The sequence below is a fragment of the Ahaetulla prasina genome, chromosome 1 (assembly GCF_028640845.1).
Source record: "Ahaetulla prasina isolate Xishuangbanna chromosome 1, ASM2864084v1, whole genome shotgun sequence".
NCBI lineage: Eukaryota > Metazoa > Chordata > Lepidosauria > Squamata > Colubridae > Ahaetulla > Ahaetulla prasina.
This window is the reverse complement of record NC_080539.1, coordinates 46,375,362-46,389,900: the sequence shown is the minus strand read 5'-3', so window position 1 is coordinate 46,389,900 and position 14,539 is coordinate 46,375,362. Positions and strand designations below refer to the sequence as shown.

Here is a 14,539-nt window from a genome sequence, read left to right as displayed (position 1 = left end):
AGTCAGTGCTGGAGAACCTATGGCACACGTGCCGTTCCATCCATGAAGAATGTGCGGCCTTGCTGGCTCCTATTTCGTGTTCCTGTGATCACACGCGTGCCGGTCAGCTGGCGGTCGTGCAGGTGGGAGCAGCAAAACCCAGAAGAGTGGCTTTCCGTTGCGCATGAATTGGCCACCACCCAAACTTTCGGGTTGATGTCGCATGCATGTGCGATGGCCAGCTGTTCATAGGGCGCGTGTCCATGCCGGAATCTGGATATTCGGGTGCCGGCTCGCATGTGTGTGATGGACCGCCACTCTTCTGGGTATCGGTGCTTCCATACACGCGAAGGCCAGCAGGATAGTTTTGCGTGCCATCACTGTAATAGGTGGTGGTTTCAAGGGCTTAATGTTAGAATGTCGGAAGGTTTGCCTGCAATTTCCTGCTGTTCCAAGTAGCTCCAATTTCACTGTTTCGCCACACTGCCATATTTGTGAGGAGCTATTATTTATGTATGCCAATTGAAGTATTAGGTAACAGCAGACTTCCTTATTCTGAGATAAAGTAATTGGGAAGTACTGAGATAAAAAATTATAGTGTTTTATCGTTACCCAAACTAGGTAACATCATCAGTGCTAGTAAGGAGTGGGGTTTGCTGCCCTCAGTTTATATTCTAGTGTCTTGCCCTGTCAGTGTTGGTGGGGGTGGTCTTAGAGATTCTTTGGTTGAGCTGTTTGCTGTTGGCTTCTTTGGCACTTTCTTGATTAGGATATTGTTTATTTGATTGTTGGTTTGATGTTAATCTTGGAATAAATCTATGCTGATGTGTGTGCTGATTGCAGGTGGGGAGGTGCTTAGGTGTTCTTGTTCCTTTTTTTAGCTAGTTGATTGTCTTTTTGTATAGTCTATAGATATTGTTGGACATCTGACAAATGACTAATTTGTCAGAGTGACAGGCTTCTAGAAACACACTAACGTTTTTTGGGCTTGGTCTAAGATGGTCACATTTTTCCAATGGTTAAGTCTGTCTATATTTTGTGAAATTGAAGAGGTTGTCATCATGTCTCAAATATACATTATGTTGACAGATAATAACAAGTACAGTTTGATTATGAAAAAGCCTGGTATCAGCCAGTTTTGGAAGCAATGTCATTTTTTCTACCCTAGCAAAATTAATGTCTCTTTTTATTCTGGCATTTTCTCCTGGAAAAAGACTTCAAAACTTTTGATGAGATTTGAAAATCTATTGTAAAGAAAATCCAAATAAGCAAATGATTTTTCTTTTTGCTCCATTCTCTTTTAATCTTGAATTCTGTCTGATCGTTCAATTTGAAATCCTGGAATGTTCAGGCTGCTATTTTCAATGGATTCATTTAACCAGGTTTCAGAGAAGCATAGGACTGCTGAATTGCGAAAATCAGAATAGTATTTGTTTAAGAGGAGTATTTCATCCATCTTATTTGCAAGTGAGCGTATATTTGTTAGGAAAATTGAAGGCAGAGGAGTTTTAGTGCGAGTTCTTAGCTTGATTAAGATCCCAGATCTTTTACCTCGTTTCCTTCGTTTCCGTCGTTTGGTTTTTTTAGTAATCCATGGCTCCGTGGGAATTGCCTCCTCCTGTGTTAGAATCTCCTCCGTGTTTGTAAAGACAGGCGGGGGTGATAAACAATATCCCATCTTCCAATGTTGTAATATCAAAAATTATTCCTCAGTATACCTTATAATCCATCATATTGATATATCCATCATACATAATAATAAACATCATCTTTCCTTATATGAATTTAACATTTACCTCATATTCTTCCCCATATTCCCCATACCATAACTTTCTAAACAATTTACACCCCATTTATTATACAATCCATAACTTCTTTCTACTTTTTATATTCAGAAATATTGCTTATAATTTACCCTATCCCATGAAAGGAAAGTCTTTTCATTTGAAAATATTACTTCTTTACTCCTTGCTGTTTACGTTTAGTAGTTACAATCATACTTTGATCCTTCCCTACGGCTTTCTATGTTTCTTCTCCCAAATTTACAGCCCCAATTTTAGGTTGTATTTGCTTTGCTTCCTTTTCCCCTTTTTTAATCATTCCCACCTCTCCTTTCATTTTAACTTCTAACAATGGCAAACTTCCAACCTTCAATACTTTAGTATAAAAATCTCTTGCTTTAAAAACTGTATTAAGACAATATCTCCCTCCCTTGTAGTTTACTGTTAATCCAGCTGGTACATTCCATCTATACTGTATCTGGAGATTTCTAAGCTGATCCACCAAAAAAGCATATTCTTTTCTATTTCTTAACATTTTAGGAGGAATTTCTTTCAATACCAATACCTCTTGTCCCAATATTTGAATTTTGTTTTTATAAGAAACTTGTGAAATTTCATTTCTAATCTTCCTAGATGTAAAATAAATTACTACATCTCTTGGCAAATGTCTCTGCTTTGCAACCCATTAGTTAACACGGTAAATTTTTTCAATTTGGATTTCAAAATCCATTGGGTCTGTCTAATCAGCTGTGCAAAAGCCTCTGCAAAAATCTTTTTCGTTTATCTTCTTGTTTATCTTCTTTCAAACCTCTTACTCTCAATGCATATTCCATAACTCTGTATTGCAATAGAACCTGCTCTTCTTCTGCTCTCTCCGCCTTGATCTGGAGCACCTCTGTTTTATTTTTTAAGTCCAAATTAACTTGATTAATTTCTTCAACTCTATCATCCAACCGCTTTTTATTCTCTGCCTTGGTCTGAAACTCCTCTATTTTGCTTTTTAAGTTCAAATTAACTTGATCCATCTCTTCCACTTTTTCACCCAATTGTTTTGTGTATTCAACCAAAGTCTTAAATGCTGCCAGCACTTCTTCTCTTATCTCTTCATCCTCAGCTGCAACAAAGTCTTTAATTTTCAATATTTTCTCCTCAATTTCCTTAATTTTTTTATCCCGAACAGAAATTTGAGCCTTCAGAAATTCCTTCAGCTCCTCTTGTAATTCATATAGTTGAACTAACGGCGCTCCAACTTCCTTGAAAACAGCAGGCTGTATTTGTACAGAAGCCATCTTACTTTAATTTTATAATTTGAAACAAAGTCAAAGTCTTTCCATAAACACAATATTTAAGATAAATTAGGTCAGTTGTATAATCCTTCCAGCTTTCGCTTTATAGTTTCTTCATATAAGCATAAATCCAGCAAGTTTAAGCAAAGTTATAAACTGTAACAGTGTTAATAAACACCTCTTTGACTTTCACTTTCATGCCCATTATACTCAGACGCCATTTCCTTTCTTCTCAAACGGAATCCACACACGGGGTTGAGGTCTGGTACTTACATCTACCTTGCCTCCTGACATTGCTCTGTCTGGTTAAGTCAAAAATCCATTTAAACTCAATATTGATTGCAGATGTGGTTGCGGCGTTTTGCTCTGCCAAAAAAGACAGAGGCGTCCTGGATCTGGAGTTCTTCGGGTTCCCAAGGAAGCTCTCCCCTTCAAGCCTCCAGGATTATTCCTGGAGCTTTTGGGGGAGCTCTACCTCCACCCGATTGCTCATCTTTCCCTCTTCATCCTTGGGAAAGGTTTCCAAGCCGCTAGACAGCTGATTTTTGCTGTGTTAGCGGCTCTACGCGATCCAGGGCTGGTGGTCTAAAAAGACGATCCTCAACGACCAGCAGAGCCACAGGAAGTCTCTGGGAAGTAATTTTGATTGATGGGCATGTTGAACTCAGTTAAACTGAACTTTACTGAGCAATTGGAGCAGATTAGTTGTCTCAAAATTTGCAATCCTTTCTTAGACAGTAGACACAGTTTAGATTTCAGAAAATTGAGGGTTTGTTGGTATAGAATTCTTTCATTTGTGGTGCCTTCTGTGCTGAAAGAGTTTGCTGCATAGGAGGGGTGGTTCCTGAAATATGTGACTGAAAAAAAAATTATTTCCTTATTAAAAAAACTATTTATATTCCTTGAAGTGCTCAGGACTGTTGCAAATAGAAACTCAAATTCATAGGGAGAAGGAGGAATGAGAGGAAAGGGACTGTGGGAAAAGTGGGGCAATGGGAATTGGAATATTATCTTTATTACCTCTCCATTCCCTCTCCCTCAAATCTTCTTTGCGATAATGAAAGAGTTTATTAAAGCATGGCAGCCATATAACATGTAGCATTCCCATTTTTAGTTTAAATTAACTCTAATCAAATTATAAAATTCATTCACGCAAATTGGTAACATTTAAAATAATTTCTTATAACTAAAGAGAGTTAAACATGCCTGAGAGAGATTCCAATGTAGTTGGAACAGATGGAAGACTCCTCCCTAGTGAATACAGAATGCCTTTTTGGGTAGCAAAAACAATTCATCAAATACGTTCTGTGAATTATGCATGAATAATCAATTATTCTCGGTCTTTTGTTTTAAAGGAGACTGTTCCTTTTGTGGTATATATAGTATAGTGATATAAGTCTCAAATATATTATGTAATATTTATTAAACATTTTATTTGTTAAACTTTTATCTAATGCAAGTTTAGATTATATTTGTAATTTGCTTTTGGGCCTTTTGGGCATAAGTAAAATTTATTGACTAAAAATAAGTTGAGATAAAAATTTACATTAGGCATTCAAGTTTCTTAAGTGTAGAAAAAGGGCTAAAAGGAGAAAGATGATTTTTTTTCCATGTACAGGATGAGTGCATGAAAAAATAGGCACTGATAGAAATAAAGTGGGTGCCAGTGATATTTACATTCAACTTCTGGGTCGCAAAATATTTGCTTAATCATCCTTTTCCCTCTTCGTGTGCTCTGTTAATCTCCAGACAGAAGCTGCAGACATTATCATATCATAAATAATCTGTACTTTTTAAATTCCTTTGTAGGGATTTCCCTTACATGTTGCAATAAAGGTTCTGTCAAACGATTGTCATGCTTGGGTAAAATTGAATGTAAACTAGATTTGTAGGTGAAATGCTGTTTGCAATAGTGATGAAATAAATGCCATTTATTCAGGGAAATATATAAATGAAAATTGTCCACATCTTCCTTAGAGACTGAATTAGCTGCTCTTCCAGAACAGTTTTCATCTGTGTTACCTGAAACATTTCATTGGAGGGAACATCTACAGAGCTAAAATTAAAATAGGCATCTACTTACTTTTCAAGTGGTAGCATTTTGATTGGAAATATCTGTGTTATCTCTGAGAAGCCAGCCATATAGATCCCCTAATACCTTGCAATTTTTGTAAAATACAGATCAATGCTATGTGTTGTGTTTTAAGCAACCTGGTGGAAACAAAACCATAGTGCAGTATTGTATATTTATGTTCAGGTACCAAATGTCTTTTCTGCCTATAATCTCCTATAGTCCAAAGTCCTTTACTGCCCTCAGGAATATCAGATGTTATCACTTGCTAAAAAGGGGGATGGGGGAAGAGAAACCCTTCCTAAAATGTGAGCAATGCAGTTGAAGCTAGTGATGAAACATTTAAGCATATATGACTGGGCTGCTACCATGTCACAAATATTTCTGAACTAGAGGCAGTAAGGGTAAGTTGTATATGCTAGCATTAGGTCATCTCCATATCACCAAAGCTGCAGAAATAAAGATTGAGAAGATATGTACTGGGCAAGTGTTAAACAATGAATCCATCACATTACTTAAAAGTTTAATTACATTATAATTTAATGGCATAATCTGTATAAACCCTGATTTGCCATGCTTCTGCCCATTTGTCCTATAGAGGCTCATCATAATGCTGTATATGTAGAAATAATCTGAAAATCTGAATAAACAAACATGATAATCTCAGTAGTAGAGTAAGGACACACCTTGTTTTTTGCTTTGAACAAAAAGTGCAAATGAAATAAGCTTTCCAGCATTAACTGCTTCCTGTCATATCTACTTCATCTCATCTGGTTCAGCTTCCAATTATTAGATCTAACAGATGCCTAACAGCTTGTTACAATTTAGATGCTGGATAAATATACTGACAGTCTCTTCCACATCTGGTTATATTGATCAGATTGTCTCCACTTGAGAGGATACTCCACTCCCAGGGGGAAAAAAGAGAGTAGAAAATAATTCCTTTAATAGTTGTTTTGGAAATTTACATTGATTTACCAATTTGTTTGTCCAGCATGCTAATCTTTGCCATTTGGTTTAGCAATAAAAGTATAGTCTATCCATAAATCAAAAATAGATAGAGAAACAGCCAAAAAGGAGATTCTTTCATCATGGTTCTTGCTGTTCCATGTTTTTGTGAATTCATATCTTAATGTATAGGCTATTAATTTAAAATTATAGGACTCACTGAAAAGGATTGATTTTCATCTATTTAACACAAGGTAGTTAAGATCTTGCGAGTAAAAAATAAGAAAAAAATTCTCAGAAGCATCATGATCTTATGTTGTTTCCATTCTCAGAAAATCTAATTCTAATATGTGAATTCAGAAAACAGAAGAAGATTAGCACATTTGCTGGAGGCTGCATGGATAAAATTGAATGAATGAGTAAATAAATAAACACACAAACAAATTTCTGTTTGTGGTTAGGCATGTTTATGGCTTAGCATGTAGTAAGAATATGGTCACTGAATTGATGTATATGCATTATCATCATATAGTAGAGTAGAGAAACAAGTATTTTGTTCATGACATGAACGGACTGCTTCTTCTATAGAGAAACAATATGAAGTAAAAATGTTTTTAAAATATTCATAAATCGTTTTTCTGTTCCCTGAACCTTTGTCATGGTAATTTAAACACAATACGGATATGAATTCTAAGAAATGCAAAGCAAACCATTGCTTAAAATAAACTCAAACAATATTGAAATTCACCAAAGGCCATCAAAATCCTGACAAAACAAACAACTTTTCCCACTTAGTTAAAACTCAGCAGGAATGAATCAACTTGGCCTTCCTCGGCTGTAAATTCTATATTGTAGTCAAAATGTTGACATAGAAAAGTTTTGATTTCTTTTTCATCTAACTTCTTTTAGGAAATGCAACTGGGCTTTTAGGGATAAAATAGAGAGAGCTTCATATGTTAGTCTCATTAATAAAGAATTAAGCATCTGTTATGACTTTCCTCTTTAAATTTGAAGAACAAAGCTGGCAATATCTATGGAGATTCTCAATCATCCACATCATGGTTGTCCCAAAGGTGCTTTTTTCAAGAAGCAATTGGACTTTCTGATTTTTCTTTGAAGATTTTTCGCTTCTCATCCGAGAAGCTTCTTCAGAGCTGAAGAAGCTTCTCGGATGAGAAGCAAAACATCTTCAAAGAAAAAACATTAAATCCAGTTGCCTCTTGAAAAAAGCACCCTTGGGACAAAGCTGGTGATAGTGGTTGAAAAACACTGCACAGTTATAACCAGAACCATAATCCTTTCACTCACTATCTGCTGTGTTTTCAATGGCATGGAGGAAAATATCTGAATGATGGACTGTTTCATATGAATAGTATACCATGTGAAGCAGTAGCATCTAAATCCTCTTTTATACCATTACACAGATTCTCAAATGGAAAGTCTAATTTCCCATAATGTTTAACACAGTTCTGTTCGGTTCTGGTCAGATGGGTTTTTGAAGCACTATCAACATCTACAAGAATTTTTGAATCAAAAGAGGATATCCAACTACTTCAGAAGAAATGAACCAAGGATCTCTATCTCATCATCACCACCACCACCAAATCCCTGCTTCTTCAATTTAGTGCTTTCTAAATATATTGTGTGGTCATTTCCAGCCACTGTGGCTACATTGTTTGATATATCATGAAAATTGCTGTCCACCAAATCTGGAAAGCAATGGGTTAAGAAAAATTGTAGAAGACCATCTCGAATAACGACACTGAAAAATTATGGAGGAATATTACATTGGCTTTTGAGGCAAGCCACTATCTCAAATATTTTGTACTCGGGTACTATTGGTAGCTTCATAAGAATGATAATGGAAGAAGAAAATTACACATTTTGTACTTTCCTATAAAAACATCATTTTATGGTCTGGAAAAAGTGTCAGACAATGGTAGCTTAGTTTTTCTCTTGTTGTTCCTAATTAACAATATGCAGTTGCCTGGAAACAAAATTCAGTCACGTGCTTGTTGTAAGCTATATGAATAATAGGATGTTCTGCCCCCAATACTTCTATTCCTCTGAATATAGCTGCATATGTCATTTTTGTCAAGAACATATGTCATCTTTGATTGTACATCAGTATGTGTACATGTTGTGTGCTTCTCAGTTTTTTAATAAAATAATAGTATGCATCAACTGTAGAATTCCTGTACAACAAATTATGATGTCAAAAATAAAATTAATTAGCAAATTACAAAGTAAAATATTTATAAACAAGATCTGTAATACTTCTGTAATACTATTTCACTGGCTAGTTATAATAAGTTGATAAAAGCATTTTTAAAACCTTTATTAATTTTACTTTCTTAAATTTTCACAGTAGAAGTATTTTTTTCAGTCCAGGATTAGGGTTAGAATTGTCCTATTTTTTAAAAAACCCATAAGATCACAATGTTGCTGATTATTCTTCCCCTTCTGTGGATACTTCTTGTTCAGATTATAACAAAAAACAGCAATGCAAAAAGTAAGCTTTTCCCTGGACTTTCCAATGTGACTTGGAATTGTCAGGCATCAAAACTTCCCAAGCATCTAATCTACCACTGATATACAGTCTTTTCCATAAGCACATACCAGAAGAACCATTAAAACATTAGTTATAGGTTTGTCATCAAGCATCATCTAAAATTCTTCCCGCCAAAATCTCTTTAGAGAAAAGGATAGTATTTGTGACTTAGGCAAAATAGTGTATCTGTAGTTCTGACCAATATTTATCATTCACTTCTGACTAACTCTCAGTATTCCCTTGAAGAATTCCACTGGAGACACAAATATCAAATTGTACATCTAATTAGGAGAGATTAGTAAGAGAGGCGAAGGGACGCGGTGACTCAGGGGCTAGGACGTTGAGCTTGTCAATTGAAAGGTCAGCAGCTCAGCGGTTCGAATCCCTAGTGCTGCCGTGTAACGGGGTGAGCTCCCGTTACTTGTCCCAGCTTCTGCCAACCTAGCAGTTTCGAAAGCATGTAAAAATGCAAGTAGAAAAAATAGGGACCACCTTGGTGGGAAGGTAACAGCGTTCTGTGCACCTTTGGCGTTGAGTCATGCCGGCCACATGACCACGGAGACGTCTTTGGACAGCGCTGGCTCTTCGGCTTTGAAACGGAGATGGGCATTGCCCCCTAGAGTCGGCAATGACTAGCACGTATGTGCGAGGGGAACCTTTACCTTTAGTAAGAGAGGCACCCTACAGATTCTTACCTGTCTTTAATAATCCACATATGTTCCTGTCATCTCTTTAGAGTGTACCTCCCTATTTCTACTTCTCATTCCATAACCGCCTCTAGTTCAGAAATTAGATCAAGCATCCCTAATGATTTAATGATAACTGAAATCTTCCCTGGATGAAAAGGAATCAAATTAATCATTGTTTACGAAAGAAAAAAAACGTTTTTCTGCAAATTTTCTTTCTTGCCATTTTCCTGTTGCCAGGAAAAGAAACATCCATTCTTTGGCATTTCCAAGTGTGAAAAGTCTGGCTGAGAAGACACAGAATTCTATGGGTGCTTGTTGAAAAGCATCATCTTTTTATAGAGGATACTTTTTTTATAGAGAATACTTAATGCTCAAATTTCGTGGATAGATGTGATATCATCCATCTCTTCTTTTGTGCTGTTTTTCTTAATATTATGGGTCCCCCTACTTAAACCCATTCTAGCTTAACTTCAGGAGTTTAGAAACAGCAGCTTTTATTTACTTCGGCTTCCAGATGTCTTTTGTAGTTCGATGAATTTATCAAGCAAGGTCACTAACATCTATCATTTCCAACAACCCTTAGGCTGGGCTAAGCTGTTCCTCTGCTGTGTGTTATCACAACATGGAAATCAGTGCAAAGTGTATTTGTTAAAAAAAAAAACCCAAAAAAAACCCTGAAAAAACAAAACTGAAAACTAGGATTCCTGGTTCAAAGGAGCGTTCAGTCATAAACGATTTTAAAGTATTAACAAGACAAACATAGAAAGCTGCCTCATACCAAATCACTCCATTGGTTTGTATAACCCACTGCTATTGTCTATGAATACTTTTAGAAGTTCTCAAGATAAGATCTTTTCACATTATGATAGGACTTTTTGCATAAAAAATATGTGTTACATCACTGTACAGTGCCTCCCTTCCTAGAACAAGTAAGAAGATGGAAGCTGATAAATAAATTTCTTAGGTGGTCCAAACTTATGTTTTAAATATCATTGTGTTGAAATCAGATTATATAGTGTATATCAGCAATCCTCTTCTCCTCTACCACACTGTTTTTGGGTAATCACAAAATTTATCTGGGATTGTCTCATATCAAAAGATATGAATCCCATTTTCACAATGTATTTATAAGCTTTCGTCTGGCTTCACCCACATAAGTAAGCATATTCATATGTATGCAATTTAGAAGTTAGTAGCGTAGGCTAAAATTGGAATGGTGAAATACTATGCCATGTTGCTCTGAAAGCAATTAGTAATATGCATACTCTGGAATGTTGCAAGATAACTCCATGGCATGATCTACAGTAGGCTGGCAAAGGGGGGGGGGACCCTGCTATATATAGAGGCCTAATATCTGTGTAAGTGACAGAGCAGTTGATGAATGGACAAACGGATTGATTTGAGGGAATTGAATTTGAGCATTGAAATACTGTGTGTGTGTGTGTGTGTGTGTGTGTGTGATGTTTTTGAAATGTCTTGTTTTCCATTTTTGTTTTATTGTAAATATATTTGGTTTTCTAACTTATTAATGATACTGCTTTTTGTTGGGGTCTGGGGGTTTTTTTGGTTTCCTGTAAAATGAATTTAATGACTTAACATGTTAAACCTTTGCAATTTTAACATGATGTACAAATCCAGCAAATAAGCCTTGTTTTCTCAAGGAACAAAGTAAGATAACTTTTCATCTGTTGTGTGTTTACGGGTTTTACTTTTCCCAGTCTTAGCAAATGTATTGAAATTGAACAGCCATTCACTTTCATTTCTATTCAGCACTGCTCATTGTATATATTTTAATTTTCTTAGGGAGTAATGGCTAAAACATGCAGCTCCATATACAAACATTTCTGTTTCTCTAAACTTTTCAAATGGATATTAAATATAAACAATAGATATTAAACCTGTATGTGGTAGGAGTCTTAGTTATGGCATATAATAACATGCGTGCTCTGCATGCTGGTGTACAATATTTGAATGTGAAGTGTCAGAACTGATTTGTTTAGACTAAAAGAATCACATTTACACATGTAGAATCCAAGTCTAATAGCATTTCAACCAGTGAATAAAAGCAGATGCGAATAAATTTGATATAGTGTTGCATATGGCCACAAAAATAAAAAATATAACTCACAGAAAATAAATGCAAAAGATATTTCATAGCTGCAAGACGCTAATTTCAATTAGGAAAAATGTAGGAAAAGGAATGGACCAAATAGGTGTTGAGGGAGGAAGACAGATATGGCTTTTAGTAAAGGTTGGTATTCTGTAAGGCAGTTTTGGATCTGTAGAGGTATGCTGCTCTTCTACTGCTCTATTGGTGTTATTGAGAAGTCACATTTGAAGACTGTCATTCTTCTATATGGTTCCAGACATTAAAGATCTTTTGGGCTTTTACCATAAAGAGTAAAACTCAGCTCCCTTTTCAGCTCTGGTTTTCTTCCAATTTTCCTTCATAGGTACAACTATCTGTGTGTTTGCATGCATTTCTGTGTTTACCAGAACTTTATTTACCTGGGAATAATTTCATTCATAATTGGGAGATTTACTTCTAAGAAAAGATACACAGCCTTTTGGGGCAGGTGTACACTCTCGTGAGCACTTACATGATTGTGAGGCTCATGGAAATCAAACTCCAATCTCTAAGTGGATGTCTTTAGGCATGCAGGCACTTGGTTTGCTTCCAGCAAATAGGTTGTAGAGCTGTCAGGCAAAGCCCAACTGTTCAATATTATTTCCAACATAACCCATTTTAATCTAAAAAGAAAAATAATAGAAATAATGTATTCCTAATAAAATGCGCTGTAAGAAGACATTTGTGCAGTAAATGTCTGCCTGGAAGCATCTTTGGTTGAAGCAAGGATCTCATGTTACCTAAAATGCTTTTAGAACAGCATTTTGAATATTGGTTGCTCTCCCTTTTAAATATAAAAACTAGCAATTAATGATATAATTATACAGTTAACCAGAAAATATGGGATGTATTTCTATAACTAAAAAGTTGGAAAAGTTAATAGTTTGTGATATAAAGATATTACAGGATGATTTATTTTATTTATTGATAATACAGTAGCACAGATTTACAGTTCTTGTCCCATAGTTTAAACATCACTAGGAAGATCTAGGTTAGCATTGGCCATCAGGATTAGATTATTTTAAATAATGTAATAGCTATTTTTTCTTCTTAAAACAAATAGGAATCTCTAATACCATTCTAAGATTTTCATTAATGTACAATTCCCAAACCAGGTCAGTTAAATTGGGTTTTATTTTATTAAATTTTATTAAATTAAATTTTTTGACTAGCATGACCAACTTGTTGTCCTAGAACGAGAGAATAAACAATATGCTTGCACAGACTTGATTACATTTTTCATGCAAATGTAGCCTTCACAAAGACAGTTGTGATCTTAGGCAATTTTGTAAACATTATCATAGAAACATTTTATCTTAGGTTCACAGCATTGTAAAATATCCTTTAATTTCTTTAATTTTTTTCCTTTCCTCTTACAGCTTTGTCCTTTCTCTACATTTGCTGTCTTCCCATTTTCTTCTTCCTCCCTTATTCTCGAATCTCTATTCTTCTCTGTTGCAGCAAAACGATATCTATCAAAGTAATTGATGATGAGGAGTATGAGAAAAACAAGACCTTCTACGTTGAAATTTGGGAGCCCCGTCTGGTGGAGATGAGTGAAAAGAAAGGTGGGGGATCGGCTATATGGGGCTGAGCCCTACCTGTATGCACCTGTCTTGATCACTCATGGATGCCTGGCACATCCCAATTCATAGATTGTCAAAACACACATTCCCATTATCTATGTAAAAGGGCAGAGAGCTGAGTCACTGACCAGAAGTGTCATTGTTAGGGTATCCTAAATTCCATTAGCTGTCAAATTTAGGCATAGTTTTAGCCAGAGAGGAATCTAATTAAATCATCATATTCTCTGTCATACAAGACTATCATTATCTAATCTACCTTTTACATTGCTTCAAGTACAATTTGAACAAAAACTGTTTGCTTTTGACTCAGTGCCTTGTAGTGGAAAGAAAACTACATGAAAAGCTCAGATTCAAATTGCTCTTCTACAATGTAACCTTTGGCAGGTAAGGTTAGATCCTTCTTCTTGTCTTCATTCAAAGGAGGCCAAACATACATTAAGTATGGGAGAGATAGATATGCTTTCAGTGCTGTAATGCCTTCAAATATACTAAAGGCAAAGTCTGCCTCGGTTTGATGCACACAATGGCCACATATTCATTGTTCATAAAATGCCTGCCTGAAAAAGAGTGTGTCTCATGTGAAGTTACTTCATAAGATAATTTTAATAAAATATGTTCATTAGCTGTTGAGATACAGTGAATAGGACTGAAGCAAATGAATAGTCAAAAGCAAATCCATTGTCTTTCAAAGCAATTTAACAATGCCATGCTTGCTTTTCATGCCGATAGCAATACAGTTCCAGTATTAAATTCTTTAGGATGTACCTAACTATATTGATCACCAAGAACGTTTCCAGAACAGAGGCTTTCTGCTCTCTTACATACATAAAAATAGGGATGTGTGGGTCAGAGTTCCCCCCATTATCATCACCATCAACCACCATCACAGCTGGGTCAAACTTAAAGCATGTGTGTGCGTGTGTGTAACACCAACCATTTGTTTTGCCTTTGTCTTGTGTTCCCACAGGAAATACATTACCCTTAGAATACTTGACCGTGAGGAATATGAGAAAGAGTGCAGTTTCTTCCTTGTGCTTGAGGAACCAATATGGATACGAAGAAGAATGAAAGGTGTGAGAGTAAACCCAGGCACCTTACAAGAAACTGGGACCATTCCCTGTGTGTGTCTCCCTCCTCTCACAACTTTCTTACTCAGCTTCCACTTAATGTGTCATGACCTCTGTCAAGCTTAGCAGTTTTAATTTTGCATCTATCTCTTTCTCTTTTTTAAAAAAAATAATTCTTGATAATTATTATGATCCACTTAAAAGTACCATTTAAATTATTTATATAATACATCCTGTGATATGGATGCAATAAAATCCAAATATTATGACCACTGCAGTTTTGTTTCTCAAAGGGCAGGTTTTTTAGCGTCCTTTTAATTATTCCCCCAAATTAAATCTCATTTGCAAACAATAGGCTATAATATCCATGCATAATGAAATAGTTGTATATATATGCTATACTCAGTAGACTTGTACCTTTACTTCAGGATTGTGCACATCTATACATCTATA

The 14,539-nt window shown here is 35.7% G+C and overlaps 1 protein-coding gene across 2 annotated transcripts in view; it reads left to right on the top strand.

Annotated features, from left to right (window-relative positions):
- SLC8A1 (solute carrier family 8 member A1) overlaps positions 1 to 14,539 on the top strand; it is a 239,992-nt gene that overhangs the window by 183,859 nt on the left and 41,594 nt on the right. The window contains exon 3 of one of the 2 annotated variants that reach the window (XM_058165056.1): positions 12,895 to 13,001. In XM_058165056.1, coding sequence (XP_058021039.1) covers positions 12,895 to 13,001 — 107 coding nt within the window. Of the gene's footprint in view, positions 1 to 12,894; positions 13,002 to 13,986; positions 14,091 to 14,539 lie in introns of both variants that reach the window. The other variant, XM_058165057.1, reaches the window with a different exon arrangement.